The sequence below is a fragment of the Ranitomeya variabilis genome, chromosome 5 (assembly GCF_051348905.1).
Source record: "Ranitomeya variabilis isolate aRanVar5 chromosome 5, aRanVar5.hap1, whole genome shotgun sequence".
In the NCBI taxonomy this organism is placed as follows: domain Eukaryota; kingdom Metazoa; phylum Chordata; class Amphibia; order Anura; family Dendrobatidae; genus Ranitomeya; species Ranitomeya variabilis.
Window position 1 is genome coordinate 243,821,815 of NC_135236.1, and position 21,915 is coordinate 243,843,729.

The following is a 21,915-nucleotide window of genomic DNA, read 5'->3' on the forward strand; positions in this document are numbered from 1 at the left end:
TTCCACCAGAGCCTCACACCGGTCTTGTGGGCCCTGGTCAAGTCTGAACATAGTGCTGAAAAATCATTATCTACATGAGGTATAGAGACACCTGCCGTCTCAAAGACACTGGAGGACTTGGCTCGCCACGCCGCCTCTCTGACCTCCCAGTCCATGGCAGCACAAACCGGTCCGTGAACAATAATATAATTATAATATAATATAAGCACCACTTCAATAAGCGTGTGCAACCCTGTAGAAAAAATGCCCTGGGACACAGGGCTAGACAATTGAGAAATATTATAGATACAGGGTGCACTGCAGCCGTTTAAATAAAAAGAAAAGGGTGCTAGGCTAAGTCCAATAATGAATCGACACCAAGGAAAAAGAGAGAAAAGAATGGACTAAATTAAGCCTGCACAACCTTGTACCAAAAAATATCAAACCATGTTTATTGAACACCAAAAAGGACATTAAAAGCATCTAAAATACAACTACGTGTATGACACCCAAATATAATCTCCTAATTGCGTAACAATAATATATAGCAGCCAACCATATAACACATGTAGTGATATATATCACTAAATCCAAAAACATCATGTATAAATACATTACCACATAGATGACAAAATGTGTAGTAACCAGGTCACTAAAAGGTGTAGCCTATAAAGGGTTAAGAGAGACCTAGTCGAATGAGGCAAAGTTTCCCACTGCAGGGTCTATAGAAACGGCATATCGCCGGATAGATACTTTGCTGGATCCGTATTCCTAGTAAGTGAGGAACAGCAGGTCAAGGAATAAGGCCGGAGCTGCAGAGTTACAAAGCCACATGCCGTGAATGGCCAGTCAGTGGTCAGGAGGGGGTGGAAAAAAGCAGAGCCCCACGCGTATCGCCGCTGCCGCGGCTTCGTCAGGGGAAGTGGGGTATCTGGTGTTCTGTCTACCTATAAATAGAAGCCAAAATCTATGTTATAGCATACCGGTGTGCTCCCACATGGAGCGGCAGAGAGGAGGCGGAGCGAAAGTGCAGCCACATGTAAGAGGACAGAAAAGATACGGAGGCCTCCGTAGGACATAGTCGGCGCATGCGCAGATGCGGCTCAGCGTCTGAGCCGCACTGCGCATGCGTCAGGAATAAAAAGACGCTACAAGATACATAAAACGCAGGAATCGAGGAAGTATATGGTCATATATTTATATGCGCAACCGAAGGGAAAAATTTCTCCCCATTTTAGATGTATAAGAAAGAGCAAAAAATGTTCAATGTGGATATGTACCAGTGCCCTTATAAAAGATACATCACTATCAGTAATGGAATATATTTAAAGATAGATTGTGATGGATCATAATAGATAAATCCTGCACTAAAGATGAAGACCTAAAAGAGGAAGATGCATGTTAATAGCAATCAATAATGACCATATATTAATCAAAAGCGAAAATATATAAGTTAATGTTTCTCATATATATCCATAAAGGCGAATCTTCACCCGCCCAATAATCCTCCATTAATTGATACAAAACAAACAATGAATGTCCTTTGTTGAATACCGCTTCGTCACTTTAAATCCCCAAGATGGTATAAGCTGTATCCCGAGCCGAGGAGATTCAAGTCATGTATAGGGATAGTCCAAGATGAAAAGTTCAATATTGGTCCTTCTTTAGTTCAAAACACCCGTTCCAAGCGATACATGCTCCTATAAGATGATAAACTTGATGAAAGTAGTGGTGAGATCCATAGCAGACATCTATCCTAGACAGCCTGAGCTCCAGTATGGTTGGCACTGCCCACAGAGTAGCTGTAAGATCCCATAAGGCGGATACCGATGGATAGCTACCCAAGGGATAACTAGGAAGAGAAGGGAGCATCAATAAAGAGAGACGAACCATATCTTTAGAAGCCATAGGTCAATCGAGCAGTATAAAGGACAACTGATGTTATATCGACTATAACTCCATGGAGATGGATCTACTGACCTAGGAACCCCGTAAATAGGAGTTCCTCATTCAAACCCACAGGGGCCACTGTTTGTAACTTAAAAATCCATTTGGACTCAATTTGGAGAAGTAACCTACTTTTATTGCCCCCTCTCTCATTGGGGGTAAGTTTCTGCAGGCCCACCACTTGTAAATTGGCTGAAGAGCCACTGTGATTGGCCAAAAAATGTTAAGGAAGAAATCCAAATATTCTCCTGCCCTCTCACACATGCTGCCAATACTTGACACGATGGGTCTACCGGGGGGTTTGACACTATCCTTATGTATTTTTGGCAACATATAAAATGTTGCCGTTACAGGATTTGCTACCCAAAGATATTGTTTCTCCTGTGGAGAGATAATGCCATGCTGTAAAGCCCTATCAAGTAGATGTTCATATTTACGGAGAAAAGTGAGGGTAGGATCAGAGGGGAGCTTCTGATAGTATTGTGTATTGCTCAGCTGTCGTTTGGCTTCAGTTTCATAGAGTTGAACTGACCACAAAACTACATTGCCCCCCTTGTCTGCTTCCTTGATGACAAAATCCCCGTTATTCTGTAGGGCAGTGAGGGCGCGTTTTTCATCCATGTTTAAATTTGATGATCCACTTACCCGAATAGGCATGGCCATGATGTCTCTCCTGACCACCTCGGTGTGACACCGATCCAGCGATGTCTTCACTGGTAACCAGGGTAAACATCGGGTTACTAAGCGCAGGGCCGCGCTTAGTAACCCGATGTTTACCCTGGTTACCAGCGTAAATGTAAAAAAAAACAAACAATACATACTCGCCTTCTGATGTCCGTCAGGTCCCTTGCCGTCTGCTTCCTGCTCTCACTGACTGCCGGCCGTACAGTGAGAAGTGAGAGCACAGCAGTGACGTCACCGCTGCGCTCTGCTCTCAGTGTACGGCCGGATCTCAGGCAGAGCAGGAAGCAGACGGCAAGGGACCTGGACACTGAAAGGCGAGTATGTACTGTTTGTTTTTTTGGTAACCAGGGTAAACATCGGGTTACTAAGCACGGCCCTGCGCTTAGTAACCCGATGTTTACCCTGGTTACCCGGGTGCTGCAGGGGGACTTCGGCATCGTTGAAGACAGTTTCAACGATGCCGAAGTCGTTCCCCTGATCGTTGGTCGCTGGAGAGAGCTGTCTGTGTGACAGCTCCCCAGCGACCACACAGCGACTTACCAACGATCACGGCCAGGTCGTATCGCTGGTCGTGATCGTTGGTAAATCGCTTAGTGAGACGGGGCCTTTAGAAGAAGGAGGATATGACTGATAAACACTCTGGGATTCTAGACAGCAGAGAAATTACATCTGGGCCAGAGAGGTACATCTGAGTATCATCAGCATCTGGATGGTACTGGAAGCCACGGGACTTTGAGTTGTCCCTGGCCAAAGTTATAGATTGATAAGAGTAGGGGTCCCAGAACAGAGCCTTGAGGGATACCAACAGAGAGAGGGCAGGATGAGAAGGCAATGGGGGGTGGGAATGTAAATGTGGAAGAGTGTATGAGGAGATCCAGGATGAGGCAAGGTCTTTGGTGCCAAGGGAAGATTTAACAGAAGTGAAAGAGTGAAAAACTATGTAGGGTGCAGCACAAAATGTTTGGCCACACCCCTAACCACACTTTTAAACCACACTCACCATTTCTTTCTTCTCTGGCATCAAGAGCTGTCAGAAGGGCGGTAGCAGTGACGAACATTCAGCAGACGCCTAGGACTACAGGATGTAGACCCAAATCTGGAACTGTATCTGGGATGATTCGTACCTATGAATTTATTTTTTGTTAATTGATTCATAGTTGTAGCAGCCCTACCCTTTTCTTTTTTATGGAAGTTTCACTACATGTGGTCTTGCTTTTTTGCAAAATGAGCAGTAGTTTTTTTTAAAGTGAACCTGTCAGCAGGATTGTGCTCAGTAAACTACAGACACTGTCGGGCTGGCGCCATTATACTGAATAAACTGATACCTTGGTTGATGAAATCTCTCTTCTGGGTGTTGTTTAATCTTTATTTGCAGTTTTCAGTTAATGCTTTGGGGCGGGCCTGTGGGTGGGGATTTATGTGGTCGTGTGCTTAGATACTCATTTGGATGGCTTATGACAGGTCACTAATCCCTCAGTGACCTGTCCCCTATTTTACATTCCAAATAAAATCTGTTTCAGCAGGCAGGTGCCAGTAGCAGCGCCTGTGCTGTATCATGATGTGGTGGATAATATGTATATTTTACATGAAGGAGGGGTTCCCAGTGTGAGGCAAGTAACTAACACAGAACAGGAAAAATGAAATTTGTCTTCTTACAAACAAATTTTGCTTCTCTCTGAGCTCTGCTGTTTTGCAACAATACTTCATCCCCTTCTGCCTGTGAGCGGAACCTGCAGAAGTGTCAGGTATAATCATACACAGCTCTGCAGTGAGATCAGGAGGGCAGAGAGTGGCTATTACACATCACACTGGTAACACTGGTAACATGTCACATCGAACAGGTAACTCCCCCCTTATATTTAAAACTAGCTGTTTCCAGCCAGCTAACTCTCGGCACGCTCACTGCTATCTAATAAACACTGCTGGTGATTAAAGTAAATAATGCAAAACCAAAAGAAAGAACCTTCACTCAGAGACCAAAAATTATTAGAAAATATACGGAAGTTTATTAAAGACAAACATACACAAAAGTAAAATCATAGTGGATGCCACCAGTGCAGAAACAACGGTGGGACCAACACGGGCCTGACCTCAATACAAATATACACATAGCAATATTGAAAAATAATAATAAAATAGAATACAGCCTAGAATAATATATAAATATGTACCATAAAAACAATAACATGTGAAACATAAGTTAAATACAATAAAGTGCTAATGTGCAAAAGGTGCAATAACTATTGCTATACTGTGCTAATATGCACTAGTGCAGAGAATGCTGCTGCACAAAATAGATTCAAATAGCCGAACAAACTAGGCTGATATAAATAATATAAAAGACATATTATAAGTGTATATTTGGCACAAGTGTACCATATAATGTATAGGTATAGTTACCACGAGGAAGAGACCCGGGGACCCACCACACCCGACGCGCGTTTCGCACAGAAATGCTTCGTCCAGGGGTGGTTGGGTACTGGCCAGATGGAGGTTTTATGTTGGTCATGACCAATGGGAGAAGAGGGGTAGTAAAGAGTAAAATGCCGACACCGGGTCTCTTCCTCGTGGTAACTATACCTATACATTATATGGTACATTTGTGCCAAATATACACTTATAATATGTCTTTTATATTATTTATTTCAGCCTAGTTTGTTCGGCTATTTGAATCTATTTTGTGCAGCAGCATTCTCTGCACTAGTGCATATTAGCACAATATAGCAATAGTTATTGCACTTTTTGCACATTAGCACTTTATTGTATTTAACTTATGTTTCACATGTTACTGTTTTATGGTACATATTTATATATATTATTCTAGGCTGTATTCTATTTTATTATTATTTTTCAATATTGCTATGTGTATATTTGTATTGAGGTCAGGCCCGTGTTGGTCCCACCGTTGTTTCTGCACTGGTGGCATCCACTATGATTTTACTTTTGTGTATGTTTGTCTTTAATAAACTTCCGTATATTTTCTAATAATTTTTGGTCTCTGAGTGAAGGTTCTTTCTTTTGGTTTTGCTATATGTTACCCTTCATGACCCTGTAAGGGATATTATTTGGTGTTTTCTGTATTTTTTTGTACCCTAGAGGTTACAGATATCCCAGTCCACGATGGACTTTAGAAGTAGAGATGCTTCTTGGACGGTTCATGCCCAAAATGTCTTTGGCGGTAGTGGTCCACCAGTGCAGGAGCCAGTTCAGAAGACAGCTTTGAAAAAAACTTTCAAAAATGTACTCAATCGCCGTACTAGGTTATGGTGGAACAAGACATCATTAGAAAACTATATATCTAAAAATCTTATTCCAAGAGGTCTGCGAGTCCAGATTTTTCCTTCATTCCCGGTGAGTGATGTATCCATGCGTTCTAAATGGGAGACAGAATGTAACCTATGCTCCACCACTTTTATGAATATTTTAATAGAAATTAATTCTAAGTCCATTTCTGAGTTGGGCCCTGAGATTGATGAGATATACAAAAAACTCCAAGTGGAATGTACAACTGATGAGTTTGATATGTTTAAAAAGGAAACCGATGAGTGGTGTGACACTTGGGAAAAGGATATTTCCAGTACCAAAAATAAAAAATTCCTACGTGACCAGCAGGACAAAATGGACAACAAAGTATATAAATGGTACCATTCGGATCCTGGTAATCAAACAGGCCCTACACTTGAATCTGCTAGCACGTCTAGTGTTAATTCCTCCACACCATCAACAGACCAGCCGGTGGAGCAACATTTGCGGTTTAATCAGAGGCATAAAGATGACCGATTTCGATACTACAACATAAGGAGATGGGTGAGGAATCCCGATATGGATCATGATGACGGCCCTCCAAATATTTCTATGAAGGTAAATAATCTTTCTAATGTTGTACTATCACCTGCTCATATTTCTCTTCTGGGTAAAGGCCTCACTTTTTCCCCTTCTTCAGCCCCTGACCGTTTTTCGGTCCTTAAGGACTTACAACTTTTTGCCCGAAGGCTATTTTTTAAGAGATTGTTTTGCCATGATACAAAGGCAGTTCTTTCTTCAACAGAAATCGAAGCAGAGACAACCCAGATATTAGCGGAATTGGCGGAGGAGGCAGATGGATGTACTTTGAGGAATTTTCCGAGACAGCTTCTCCCCAAATCTGAGAAGTTTCCTCAAATTAACACCGTACCTGTCCTGGACTTATTTGTACGATCTGTCATGAAGGAGGTGAGAGAGGTCCCTGAAACTATCAGTGGTGACAATTTGAATAGGGAAGAAAGAAATGCGTTAAAGGAGTTAAAAAATCTACATGAGGTTACTATTAAACCGTCTGATAAAGGCGACAATGTAGTGGTGTGGTCAGTTACATCCTACGAGAAAGAAATGAGACAACTTAGGAATACATCTTGCTACCAAAAATTAACCTTTAATCCTTTATCCAAATATAGAGATGAACTGCGTGGCCTGATTCAAGAGGCGATCGATTATGGTGTTCTAACGGCTAAACAAATGGAAGGTCTTTGGATTGAAGATCCCATAATACCAAGCATTTATTTGCTCCCTAAAATCCATAAAGACCCTCTCAATCCTCCAGGTAGGCCCATTGTCTCCGGGATTAATAATATATCTGACCCTATCTCCAAGTTGATTGACTTCCACTTGAAATCACTGGTGGAAACCCTACCCTCTTTTCTTAAAGATACCACCGATACTCTGTGAAAATTGGATGGGATCCAATTGGAACCCAATATGTTGCTTGTGACTTGTGATGTGGAGTCACTGTATACATCTATTTATCATGAGGATGGCATTGAAGCAGCTTCTTTCTATCTAAGCAACAGTGGACTTCATGAAGACCTTTGTGTTTTCCTCATTAAAGCCTTGCGTTATGTTTTGACACATAACTTTTTTATGTTCCGTGATTCATTTTTTCTCCAGGTACAGGGTACCGCTATGGGGGCGTCTTGTGCGCCCTCATATGCGAACCTTTTTTTAGGACTTTGGGAGCGTGAAATTTTCCAGACATCATCACACCCACTCAATACCAGGGTGGTATCCTGGTGGAGGTACATTGATGATGTACTCATGATCTGGCAGGGTACCCGGGCTGAGCTTGATTCCTTCTTTATTGTCCTCAATAATAATTGTAAAAATATTAAACTCACATATAAAGCCAGTACTAGCTCAATTGAGTTTCTTGACATTCTGATTTCGGTGGATAATGATGTGTTTGTACAAACCGATTTTTTTAGAAAAAGCACATCGGTTAACTCATTATTACATGCTTCCTCCCAACATCCTTCACATCTCATCAGGAACATACCAACAGGACAATACTTACGTGCTAGAAGGATCTGCTCTAACGACTCCTTTTTTGAAACACAGGCATCAGATCTCTCCAAACGATTCCAAGATAGAGGATATGGAAAAAGGACCATCTGTAGTTCATACCAACGGGCATCTCGAAGCCGGAGGACCGAACTCCTACAGCAAAGGAAGGATTATGGACAACAGGATCAGGTACGGTGTGTCCTAGACTATCATTCTAGGAGTGGTGAAATTAAGCGGATTATAGCGAAACATTGGCACATCCTCCAGTTGGATGACACAATTTCCAAATTCATTGGCGACACTCCAGGGGTAACCTTCAGACGATCCCAGAACTTGAGAGATCAATTAGTTCACAGCTACCACAAAGGTTCAAATCAAAAGTATATTTTTGGCTCAAAAGGACCAAAATGGGGTTGCACTAGATGTGGTAAGTGTGTGGCATGTAAAAACATCTGTGAAACCACCGAATTTTCTAACAGTAATAATGATAGAAATTTCAAGATCACCCACACAATTACATGCACCACTAAGGCAGTTGTATTTCACGCCACTTGCCCATGTGGCCTGATTTATGTGGGCATGACATCACGGGAGCTTCGCCGCACAGTGCGTGAACATGTCTTGGATATTGAGAATGCCTCCACCGAAAATGATCCTCAAAAACTAAAACCAATACCACGCCATTTTAAGGCCTCACATGACTGTGATGCGACTGGGTTGGTGGTCAAAGGCATTGATCGGGTTTTTATTGGACCCTGTGGAGGCAATTGGAAGAGGCTTTTAGCCCAAAAAGAAACAAGATTTATATATAGACTTGATACTATCTCACCGCATGGTCTTAATGACCACAATAGTTTTGTTCCATTTTTACCAATGTAGATCTATTTACTGTCTTCTGTTTGTTTTTATTCTGGCTGTTTTTAATAAAGTTGGTTTTAATTCATATGTTTTCTTATTTTTCTTTTTTACCTTTACTTTTTCAGGGGGTCCTCTGTCCAATGGCAGTTCGAGTGTATGTCAATTCCTGTGGTCATTAAATATTCTTCTTTCTTTCATATCAAGTGTTCTTCAAAGTGCCAAGCCTGCGGGACCTCCTCCTCTTGATGTGCCTAATACCACTTCCTATAGTATTGTCTTTGTTCTAGACTGGCATTTATAGCGTCACAACTGTTTTTAATGTCTTCCACTTATCTTATTTTCTCTCCCCATCAATTTTTATATATCAATTATGATTGTCACGCTTACAACTTTATGCCCACATATTTATATTGGCATTCTGTACGTTCGCTTGATGTTTTTCTTTCTAGTATGGTATATTTGAGGTAATCAATCTAGCGGTCAATTTTCTTTGTGGTATATATTCTAGTATCTGGCAATTTTTTGCCAGCTCTCTTCCTATTACACATTTATTTATGTCAATTCACTGTAATAATTTTTTGGTACTAAATTTTTCCGCTCTAAATGCCATGCCAGCTCTACAACTGCTTTTTGTTTTTATAGGTGCCCATGTGTAATTTGCTCATCATTCCACCTATGGTGATTTCTCACTCATCCAGTTTTTCACTATTTGCATCTGTGACACAATACGTGTACATAGCTGCCTTTGTTGCACTTTTTGCAGATATTGACGGTTTACAAACATCTTACCGTTTCGTATTCTGATCCTCCGTAGCTATTTATATTTCCGTGATATGGACAGCAGTTTTCTTCAACCTGCGCATGCGCGACTCACGCAATACACGGCTATGTCTAGGTTTTTTGTTGAGCATGCAACGTCAGTGCAGCACACTTTCACCTTTTCCTGTAATCACATGTGCGCATGCGCACCCTGTTTTCTCTGCACGTAATTTTTACTCCCGTTCTGATGGATATTGTTCTTATTTATTGCACTATATCTTTCATGGTTTGTCAAGTAACATTATGCGCAAGGGTTTCTTTTTTCTTTGTATCACTATTGCCTCATTTGGCTTCGCCAGGTTTATTGTTGTAGCAACTGTTGCTATATTATTGAGCATGCGCCGTTAGTGCAGCACATCTTCATCTCTGTCGGTAATCACATGTGCGCGTGCGCACCCTGTATTCCTCTGCACATAACTTTGAGTCTTTGTGTTTTTTGAACATCGCTTCTATTTATTGCACTATAGTTTAATGGTCCGTTATGGTAACATCATGCGCAATTGTCTTTTTATTTTGCATCACTACTGCCTTATTTGGCTTCGCCGAGTTTACTGTTGTAGCAACTGTTGCCCTCTCATCTCTGCGCTTGCGCTTACTTCTCACGATATGCCGGCCTCACTTCCGGTTTCTCTTGTTTATTTCGCTTTCCATACCGCGCACCGTCCTCATCTCAGGTGTCGGCATTTTACTCTTTACTACCCCTCTTCTCCCATTGGTCATGACCAACATAAAACCTCCATCTGGCCAGTACCCAACCACCCCTGGACGAAGCATTTCCATGCGAAACGCACGTCGGGTGTGGTGGATTCCCTGGTCTCTTCCTCGTGGTAACTATACCTATACATTATATGGTACACTTGTGCCAAATATACACTTATAATATGTCTTTTATATTATTTATTTCAGCCTAGTTTGTTCGGCTATTTGAATCTATTTTGTGCAGCAGCATTCTCTGCACTAGTGCATATTAGCACAATATAGCAATAGTTATTGCACTTTTTGCACATTAGCACTTTATTGTATTTAACTTATGTTTCACATGTTACTGTTTTATGGTACATATTTATATATATTATTCTAGGCTGTATTCTATTTTATTATTATTTTTCAATATTGCTATGTGTATATTTGTATTGAGGTCAGGCCCGTGTTGGTCCCACCGTTGTTTCTGCACTGGTGGTATCCACTATGATTTTACTTTTGTGTATGTTTGTCTTTAATAAACTTCCGTATATTTTCTAATAATTTTTGGTCTCTGAGTGAAGGTTCTTTCTTTTGGTTTTGCTATATGTTACCCTTCATGACCCTGTAAGGGATATTATTTGGTGTTTTAAAGTAAATAATGACAACATTCAATAGCGCTTACGCAGTGGTAAATTAACTTACAATGAAGTTAATAACAACAATAATCATTACAAATGTGAATAATACTAATAATACATTTTATTCACAGTGTAAAATCAAAAACAAACTGGATTCAGTAAGATGTGTGTTTTTTATTCATTCCAGCATCTAAACAAATTTCATAACGAAACCTAAATTAGTTAAATAAGTATAAATAACGAAACATAAATAAGTTAAAATTTCTCTGTAAACACAATCACATGTGTGAGGACAGAGCCTCGTGTGGTAATGTGTGGGGACGGAGCCTCATGTGGTAATGTGTGGGGACGGAGCCTAGTGTGGTAATGTGTGTGGACGGAGCCTCGTGTGGTAATGTGTGTGGATGGAGCCTCATGTGATAAAGTGTGAGGACAGAGCATCATGTGGTAATGTGTGGGGACGGAGCCTTGTGTGGTAATGTGTGGGGACAGAGCCTCATGTGGTAATGTGTGGGGACGGAGCCTCGTGTGGTAATGTGTGGGGACAGAGCCTCGTATGGTAATGTGTGGGGACGGAACCTCGTGTGGTAATGTGTGGGGACGGAGCCTCGTGTGGTAATGTGTGGGGACAGAGCCTTGTGTGGTAGTGTGAGGGGACGGGGCCTTGTGTGGTAATGTGTGGGGACGGAGCCTCGTGTGGTAATGTGGAACGGCAGGATTATGTGTGGTAATGTGGTGGGGGCGGGATTATCTGTGGTAATGTGGTGGGGGGCGGGATTATGTGTGGTAATGTGGTGGGGGCGGGATAATGTGTGGTGATGTGGTGGCGGGGCGGGATAATATGTGGTGATGTGGTGGCGGGGCGGGATTATGTGTGGTGATGTGGTGGGGGGATTATGTGTGGTGATGTGGTGGGGGGCGGGATTATGTGTGGTGATGTGGTGGGGGGCAGGATTATGTGTGGTGATGTAGTGGGGGCAGGATTATGTGTGGTGATGTGGTGGAGGGGCTGGATTATGTGTGGTGATGTGGTGGGGGGGCGGGATTATGTGTGGTAATGGAGTGGGGGTGTGGTACTGGGGTGGGGGGTGTAATTATGTGTGGTGAAATGCTGGTGGGCAGGATTATGTGTGGTGATGTGGTGGGGGGCGGGATTATGTGTGGTAATGTGGTGGGGGGGCGGGATTATGTGTGGTAATGTGGTGGGGAGAGAAATTATGTGTGTGATGTGCTGGGGGCGGGATTATGTGTGGTAATGTGGTGGGGGGAGGGATTATGTGTGGTAATGTGGTGGGGGGCGAGATTATGTGTGGTAATGTGGTGGGGGGAGGGATTATGTGTGGTAATGTGGTGGGGGGGGCGGGATTATGTGTGGTGATGTGGTGGGAAGAGAGATTATGTGTGGTGATGTGTTGGGGGGCAGGATTGTGTGTGGTGATGTGGTGGGGGGTGGGATCATGTGTGGTGATGTGGTGGGGGGTGGGATTATGTGTGGTGATGTGGTGGGGGGCAGGATTATGTGTGGTAATGTGGTGTGGGGCCGGATTATGTGTGGTAATGTGGTGGGGGGGCGGGATTATGTGTGGTAATGTGTTGGGGGGCGGGATTATGTGTGGTAATGTGGTGGGGGGCAGGAATATGTGTGGTAATGTGGTGGGGGGCGGGATTATGTGTGGTAATGTGGTGGGGAGAGAGATTATGTGTGGTGATGTGTTGGGGGGCAGGATTGTGTGTGGTGATGTGATGGGGGGGCGGGATTATGTGTGGTGATGTGGTGGGGGGCGGGATTATGTGTGGTAATGTGGTGGGGGCGGGAATATGTGTGGTAATGTGGTGGGGGGGCGGGATTATGTGTGGTAATGTGGTGGGGAGAGAGATTATGCGTGGTGATGTGTTGGGGGGCAGGATTGTGTGTGGTGATGTGGTGGGGGGGCGGGATTATGTGTGGTGATGTGGTGGGCAGTGGAATTATGTGTGTAATGGGGCAGGATTATGTGTTGTAATGGGGTGGGGGGCGGGATTATGTGTGGTGATGTGTTGGGGGGCGGGATTATGTGTGGTGATGTGGTGGGCGGGATTATGTGTGGTGATGTGTTGGGGGGGTGGGATAATGTGTGGTGATGTGGTGGGGGGGCGGGATTATGTGTGGTGATGTGGTGGGGGGCGGGATGATGTGTGGTGATGTGTTGGGGGGCGGGAATATGTGTGGTGATGTGGTGGGGGCGGGATTATGTGTGGTGATGCGGTGGGGGGCGGGATTATGTGTGGTGATGTGGTGGGGGGGCAGGATGGTGTGTGGTAATGTGGTGGGGGCGAGATTCTGTGTGGTAATGGGGTGGGGGCGGGATTGTGTGTGGTGATGTGGTGGGGGGTGGAGCTATTGTGCAGGGGGCAGGATTAGCGAGTAATCACGATGCCTCTTATATATATAGATAAGCTCTGGGGGCAGAGTTATCTCCAGGCAGCGTCATCCCTGGAGCCTGGAAGAGGTCACTTATATAAAGTGAATAAAAGAGGATTTCTCAGCAACAATACAGCTGATATGAGACATACAGGGAGGGCTTTTATCAGCATTCAATAACAAGTATGGCCATATTAATAGTTTAGATAGGTCAAATGTGGTGACAGATTCCCTTTAAGTGCTATTTTGCCAAAAACGTCTGTCTTCTGCAAGTCCTTGTTCATAAGTGCTGCATTTTTTATGCTGCTTTTTATCTACATGTTTTCTATGTTTCTGCACCAAACTACACAATAACTATCTTTTCTAATTATTGAATTTCTGATGCATTTTTTATGTCTTTTCCCTTTATTTAATGCGATTTTGGCGTAGATTTGAAGCAGTCTTTTTAGTGCATTTTTTACAGTACAGAAAAGCTTTCATTCTGCATTTAGATACACAACTGTGAGTTTTTTAATGTTTTATCAGGCTCCCCATAAGAAACATATAAAGCAAAATAAAAAGAAAACTGCACAATTCAACATCATCTTAAGACTCATAAAAGAATGTTCATGAAATTACATTGCTTTGCTGCTTTGCCTTGTCAATTGAACGCAGAAGATTTTCCTTGTAAAAAAAAACGCTATGTGTGAACATGGCTTAACTATATAAACAAAGTGTATGTGATTTCATGACAACTTGTTCCCACTGTTTTTTGTCTAAAAATGTTGCTAAACTGAGCAGTTCTGGTGTTTTTTTTTTTTCAATATAGACTGCTATGGGGAGCCTGAAGACAATGCGTATAGGGAAAAAAACGCATGTAAAAAAATGCAGCTACCTTTTCAAGAGCAGAATCAAAGGTTTACTGCATTATAAAGAAAAATATTAAAACGCTGCTTCACGTCTGCACCAAAAATGCATCAAATGAAGGGAAAAAGGCATGAAAACACAATAATGAAAGAAGATTGACATCACATAGTTTGTTGTGGAGACGTGCAGAAATTGTGCAGATAAAAGCAGCAGAAAAAATGCATTTATGCTGTGTGTGAAAACCGTCTCAGCCTTGTATTTTTATAAAATTTTAAGGGTTTAATGGAGAAAAAAAATTAATCATATAATTTTTAACTCCATTTATAACTGTAAATAATCTGCTTACCGATTTGTATGGATTGTTACGAATGCAGGTTTTATTTGCTGATTTGTGATGTCTATTTAGAAAAGTGCGCTAAAAATGCCATTATTGTAATTGTTTTTAATTATTTTGTAGCAATTTTAACTATAGAAAAAAAATCTCTGCCCTTCAGAATATAGATACAGAATGCAGATACAGTGGTATATAGAGATGTATCTCTGTATACCAGTACATTGAGCATGTATTGAAGGAGAATGCGAAGTACTTGCAAGTATAGAAAATTATCTCATTCATTTCAGTACAGCTTGTGGCTTGCAGGTTTTGTTGCAATGTTGCAGGTTGGGTGTTCGATTCTTCAAGAAAAGAGAAGAATAATTTATTTGAATGACTGTAAGTATAAAAAGAGCAGAGAGATGCCGTCCCCCCTCCCAAGACTGAGGAGAGGAGGAGTATGAATAACAGAAGAACAATGACCACACACGGGGAAGACATGAATGAAGCCTTCACTGCATTGCAGACAGCATAAGTGTCACAACATTGCCCACACCTCCCATGACAGCTCCCCAAAATCAGGACAATCGTGCTGAACTCGGAACATTTGGGAGCTATTTTATAAAGATGCAGCTGACATGTCTGTTCACTGATGGTTACGAATTGCACAAAATTGCATTGCGGGCCATTGATTGTGCGTCCTGTTTATGATGTCTAGTCTAGTTGACCTGGTCATTGACTCAATAATAGGCCCCAAATGTCCAGCAGAAAACAACTTCCTTTGGCGATAGTTTTGGATGGCTTCAGAGACTATCCTTTGCTATTTAGGTCTACTCTTTATGTGCTGAAATAAAACACTATAGACCGCATTGATGATAATTACTGTAACTACTATAATAGTAAATATGTCAATAAAATAAAAAGTGGACCCATTAGGAAATATGGAATAAGTCAGATATTAATATTCAGTTGGTTCTCAACACTAAGCTGCTTTTATAGTGGCCAAAAAGAAAATATATTAGTTAGAAAAAATTAGGCCTCTGACCTTCTTGTCCATAGCAATCAATCAGAGCACAATTTTCATACTGTAGACTGTTATGAAAACATAAAAATATGATTGGTTCCTATATCCAACAAAGCCAAATTTCTGTTCCTATTACTGGGCTGAACCACCAAAAATGAAGTACTCCCACAGAGCAGAACCTCAGCAGTGATGTGTTCTTTGTAGAGTACTCCACTGCTAACGAGAGCTGAGGAGCCTGCTCAGGGGAACTCTATTAACTCAAAATTATGTAACAATTTCAAGAAAATGGGTTATCTCGATTGAACCAGAACATTAACATTTTTCAAGTTATATTTTTATAACTCATTATCACTGGTACAAAACAGTCAAGTTATCAATATAAATGTTGTGGTGTCTGAACCAAGCGTACTAATGTAGTAATGGGTAAAATGCACATAATAATTTGCAAGTGTAACACTGAAGATTTACTGGTGACCCTTCTATACCCCTGTGTCATGTTGTTTGGATCATTACATATTTGATTTACCGTATATACTCGAGTATAAGCCGAGATTTTCAGCCCAAATTTTTGGGCTGAAAGTGCCCCTCTCGGCTTATACTCGAGTCATGATCGGTGGTGGGGTCGGCGGGTGAGGACTGTCATATACTCACCTAGTTCCGGCGTTCCTGGCGCTCCCCCTGCCCGTCCCACTGTCTTCGGTGCCGCAGCCTCTTCCCCTGAGCGGTCACGTTGGACCGCTCATTAGAGAAATGAATAGGCTGCTCCACCTCCCATAGGGGCGGAGCCGCATAATTCATTTCTCTAATCAGCGGTGCCGGTGACCGCTGACAGAGGAAGAGGCTGCGGCACCGAAGACCAGCTGTCCGGAGGAAGGAGCGGGACGCCGGGAGCAGGTAAGTATGTCATATTCACTTGTCCTCGTTCCACACGCCGGGCGTCGCGCCATCTTCCCGGCGTCTCTCTGCACTGACTGTGCAGGTCAGAGGGTGCGATGATGCATATAGTGTGCGCGCCGCCCTCTGCCTGATCAGTCAGTGCAGAGATACGCCGGGATGGGACGCTGAGGAGCTGCAAGCAAAAGAGGTGAGTATGTGTTTTTTTTTTTTTATTGCAGCAGCAGCAGCAATGGCACAGATTTATGTGGAGTATCTATGGGGCAACGGTGCAGAGCATTATATGGCACAGCTATGAGGCAACGGTGCAGAGCACTATATAGCACAGCTATGGGGCAACGGTGCAGAGCATTATATGGCACAGCTATGGGGCAACGGTGCAGAGCACTATATGGCACAGCTATGGGGCAACGGTGCAGAGCACTATATGGCACAGCTATGGGGCAATGGTGCAGAGCACTATATGGCACAGCTATGGGGCAACGGTGCAGAGCACTATATGGCACAGCTATGGGGCAACGGTGCAGAGCACTATATGGCACAGCTACGAGGCAACAGTGCAGAGCACTATATGGCACAGCTATGGGGCAACGGTGCAGAGCATTATATGGCACAGCTATGGGGCAACGGTGCAGAGCACTATATGGCACAGCTATGGGGCAACGGTGCAGAGCATTATATATATGGCACAGCTATGGGGCAACGGTGCAGAGCATTATATATATGGCACAGCTATGGGGCAACGGTGCAGAGCATTATATATATATGGCACAGCTATGGGGCAACGGTGCAGAGCATTATATATATGGCACAGCTATGGGGCAACGGTGCAGAGCATTATATATATGGCACAGCTATGGGGCAACGGTGCAGAGCATTATATATATGGCACAGCTATCTATGGGGCAATGGTGCAGAGCATTGTATATATGGCACAGCTTTATGTGGAGTATCTATGGGGCAACGGTGCAGAGCATTGTATATATGGCACAGCTTTATATGGAGCATCTATGGGGCCATAATGAACGGTGCAGAGCATTATATATGGCATAGCTTTATGTGGAGCATCTATGGGGCCATAATGAACGGTGCAGAGCATTATATATGGCACAGCTTTATGTGGAGCATCTATGGGGCCATAATGAATGGTATGGAGTATCTATTTTTAATTTTGAAATTCACCGGTACCTGCTGCATTTTCCACCCTAGGCTTATACTCGAGTCAATAAGTTTTCCCAGTTTTTTGTGGCAAAATTAGGGGGGTCGGCTTATACTCGGGTCGGCTTATACTCGAGTATATGCGGTAGCTATTTTTGTTCAATTATACAAATTGAATGTTAATATCCCTCCTGAGATCATTCTATTCCCTTTCATACCACTTTCATTCTGAACTTCTAGTGAAGATGTTCAGCCAATTGATAGATTTTCTACAGGTTGGTCTCCTTATAGTATATGAATATAGCGTGCATCCTCAGAAGGAAGATTTCCTGTTTTTGAATCGATAGAGTAAAGTGGAGATTATGAGTCAAGTGTATATTACTTAAACATCAATATTTCTAGAAGATCGTTTTCTGATCAGTCGGGGAATTCAGGTATTGTCTTTAGGACTCAGTAATGAAAAAAGTATGAATGTGAATGTACTTTATAGATTCAGTATTGTAACCTTTTTTTACATAGAAATTGAAAGTTTGCACTTTTTTCCCCTGGAAATCAATGAAAACAGTTTGTTTATTTTGGTGCTACAAAATATCAATACAAACACTGTGAAATCAGCATGTAAGCCAATATATTCCAAAAATGTATTAAGTACATGTGCAATAAATCGTGAGCAAAGCTTAAGTATTAGAAATGTACTTGTGTTGATGTAGCGAAGTCATTCTGACATTTTCATGGTAACGGTGTGGCCTTGCTTTCTTTAAGCTGGGCATTACTTTTATGTAGCTTTCCATTGCTGGGTATTCAAATTAGGGTCCCGGTCCTGCTCGGCCCCTATTCACACAGCCGCCACTTTGACACATGGTAATTTCTTAATACTAGAGGTTAAGTCCATCCCGATTTGGGTACACATTGACTCTGGTGGGATAGTTATTACCCTTTTTTTATCAAAAGCGGTGTTTACCAAGCACCGTATCTTATTTATATGCACTACTGGTATTAATTACAGCAGAATATATGTTCATTTTGTTGACTGACTGCTATTTTGACTTGTTCGACACACAGAAATTCCTTTCTATTCCCTTGTATGTTTCCAATACAGTGAGTTGAGAAAATTGCTTCCTGAAACCTTTGATAGTAACTTATCTCCCATTAGAATCAAATTATTGGTAATTGAAATATAAAATTCCAGGGTCTTCTCTCTCCCAGCATTATCTGATGGGGTATAGTTGGGAAGCTCACATTCAATCTAGATGGCTATTCTGCTGACATCATAGAGTGCGGTCAACTTTTCTCTAGTGAGTATGGGAACCTAATTTTTGGGTTTAATTCTTTAATTGGTAGGCTGCTATATTAAAGTGATATTTAGCCTTTCTGCTGTCCAAACAAGTAGCATCCATAAAAAGTATCAACTAATGTGCCAGTTTTAAAAAGGTCATAACATACAGTACGTCTTAAAAAAAATATTAATGTGCCAAGGTTTTTTGAACGGATATAGGGTAAGGTTCCAAGGTTTTTGAATGGACTTAGGGTATTTTTGGGGTGTCGAATTAAAAAATCCTAATACTTTTGCTGAATTGGTTCTAGTTTTTTGAGTCAATCATCCATGAAAATAATGCATTCCCCAATGCAACTTGTGTGTGATAACAATGCAATAGCTTTTGGTCTTTTGACTCTTTAACAGTCTCAGGTAACAAAATATCCTATATAATTATTTTGTATTTCCATTTGTATTCTTACAGTGCATGAAAAACAAATTTTTGAAGCCAGCATTCTACTGTGATTAATTAATTAACTATTAAGTAAGTCAGAAAATAGAGCCAATCTGGCAAAATCAGAGTAATTTTCTTTATCAGCTCCGTAAACTTAATATAAAACCGTTCAGACATCATTGGCACCAAAATCATCGTTTAACAGTGACCAGGTTTTGTGCAAACCAGTCCACCTAATATGCTGCAATCCATTTATTCCTTGAGATAAAGTTTTGTCCAGGAGGGTATGAAAAGTGTATTCCATGCAACAAAGACACAGGGCCTTCAAGAGGTTCCAAGCTACAATCCTGCACCAGAGGATATTCCCCTATAAGATTATCCTGTCTTTTCCCCTAAGCAGATAAAGTTGGGAGGAAAACACTACTTTCTTAACACCTGTGTCTTCTCTAATGCCATATTGGCCATTTGAAATCTCAGTCGAAATGTCCATATAAACCTTAAGCCACAGTGACCATATTAAAAACAGGCATACCGCATTTTTCGAACTATAAGACGCATTTTTTCCCTCCAAAAACGTGGAGGAAAATGGTCGGTGCATCTTATAGTCCGGATGTACATGGTCTGGCTGTGGTGGTGTGGTGGGGGAGCTGCAGCAGGGGAGCAGCGGGTCACAGGAGGCAGGAGCTGGCGGCTGCGGCTAACTCCTGTGCCTGCTGCTAAAGAAAAAAATGAATATTCACTGCATTCCATGGCAATAGAGATAAGGGGGACATGCCTAGCAGGCCAGGGATAAGGCAGACATGCATACCAGGATGGGGATGAGGGAGCCATGCATACCAGGATAGGGATGTGAGTGCCATGCATACCAGGATAGGGATGAGGAGGCCATGCATAACAGGATAGTGATGAAGGGACCATATTTACCGGGATAGGGGATATTAAGTACAGAATTGACCACTTTTTTGCTTCAATTTTTTTTCTAATTTCCTTCTCTAAAACCTAGGTGCATCTTATGGACCGTTGCGTCATATAGTCCAAAAACTACAGTAATTTTAATATCTAAACACTTTAAAATTTACCAGTGCATGTTTCACATCTTGATTTCTAAAGCTGTAAATAATAGGATTTAACATAGGTATTACTACTGTATAGAACACTGACACTACCCAGTCCTGATCCTCTGCATATGCAGAATTTGGTCGTAAGTACATGAAGAAAACCGGGCAGTAGAATAAGGCTACACAAGTAAAGTGAGAGATACAGGTTGATAAAGACTTACTCCTACCTCTAGTAGACCCAAGTCTAAGTATGGCAAATACAATGTAGACATATGATATCACAATACATAAAAAAGAGCCTACTTCAATAGAACCAGCAAAAACATATAAGAAAACTTGGTTAAGAAATGTATCTTTACATGAAAGTCTTAGGATTGGATTGATATCACAATAGAAATGGTTGACCCAATTAGACCCACAAAATGGTAAGGTAAATGCGCAATATGTATGTATGAATGAGTTCAGACATCCTGCAGTGTATACTGAGAATACAAGTTTCCAACATGCTGCTTTGCTTATAATTATATTATAATATAGTGGTTTACATATAGCTGCAAATCGGTCATAGGCCATTACCGCAAGCAACATTGCTTCTGAGCTCGCCAGATCAATGAAGAGGAATAATTGTATTCCACAAGCAATGAAGGTGATCGTTTTACATTCAGAGAAGAGGTTAACCATAATATTGGGTGTAATAGTTGATGAATAAAGGACATCTACAAATGATAAATTCATAAGGAAGAAGTACATTGGTGTCTGCAGTCCGGGGGTTACTCTAATTAATACAATGATCATAAGGTTTCCCAGCAAAGTTATCATGTAGACTAACAGGCAGAGCAGAAAGAGAGGAAGCTGGAGGTCTGGGTTGGAGGAGAGACCAGAGAGAACAAATTCTGTGACAAGTGTTCTGTTTCTTTGCTCCATTGCATTCATACGCACAGTACAAGGATGGACATTGCAGAACAATTATTCCTCTAGGTTTTCATTATAAGCTGTATTGGTCCAAATCTGTAAGCAAATGGAATAATATAGTGTAGATGTCTGGTATGTGGAAGTTAATCTAGAACCATATAAAACAAAAAGTTACAAAAGTATATAAAAATAAGAACATGAAGATGATTATTTCTTCTTTCACTATTCCTTACCTTCTCTGCTAGTTGAAATTGGCTGCTGGGTATAAGAACCAGCCCACCACAGGTCAATCCATGCAGTGTTAATTTTCACCAAAAGAACGTAAAAATAATTCTAAATTACAACTAAATGACCAGATTATATCAGATTATTGCCACACATACACTGAAACAAAAGAGCCTCAGAAAGGCGGTACAGTCGGACATCTTTTAAAATATCCTCATGATCGCTTATGTTTTAGTTATCTATGAATTAATATAATAGATATTAAGTTAATCTATAGATGACTAGTGATGGTGAAGACCAAAAATACCAGCTGTAAGGTACCTAATGCCGACTGTCAACTCCTTTTTCATAACACCACAGAAAATGGCAAAAAAAAATCCTAAGTTAATGCACTCTCAATATCATTCCAGAAACTATATTAAGGCATTGGAAGAATTTATGTTACTGTTA

At 41.6% G+C, this 21,915-nt stretch overlaps 1 protein-coding gene across 1 annotated transcript; it reads right to left on the bottom strand.

Moving 5' to 3' along the window:
- Positions 1-20,322: 20,322 nt before the first annotated feature.
- On the bottom strand, positions 20,323-21,325 carry LOC143774956 (olfactory receptor-like protein COR4). The gene has a single exon (XM_077262767.1). The coding sequence runs from the start codon at positions 21,259-21,261 to the stop codon at positions 20,323-20,325; it is 939 nt and encodes a 312-aa protein (XP_077118882.1). The 5' UTR covers positions 21,262-21,325.
- Positions 21,326-21,915: the final 590 nt, after the last annotated feature.

What these genes read in the sequence shown, in the direction of transcription:
- LOC143774956 (XM_077262767.1), bottom strand. Translation starts at nt 21,261, where the DNA reads ATGAATGCAATGGAGCAAAGAAACAGAACACTTGTCACAGAATTTGTT.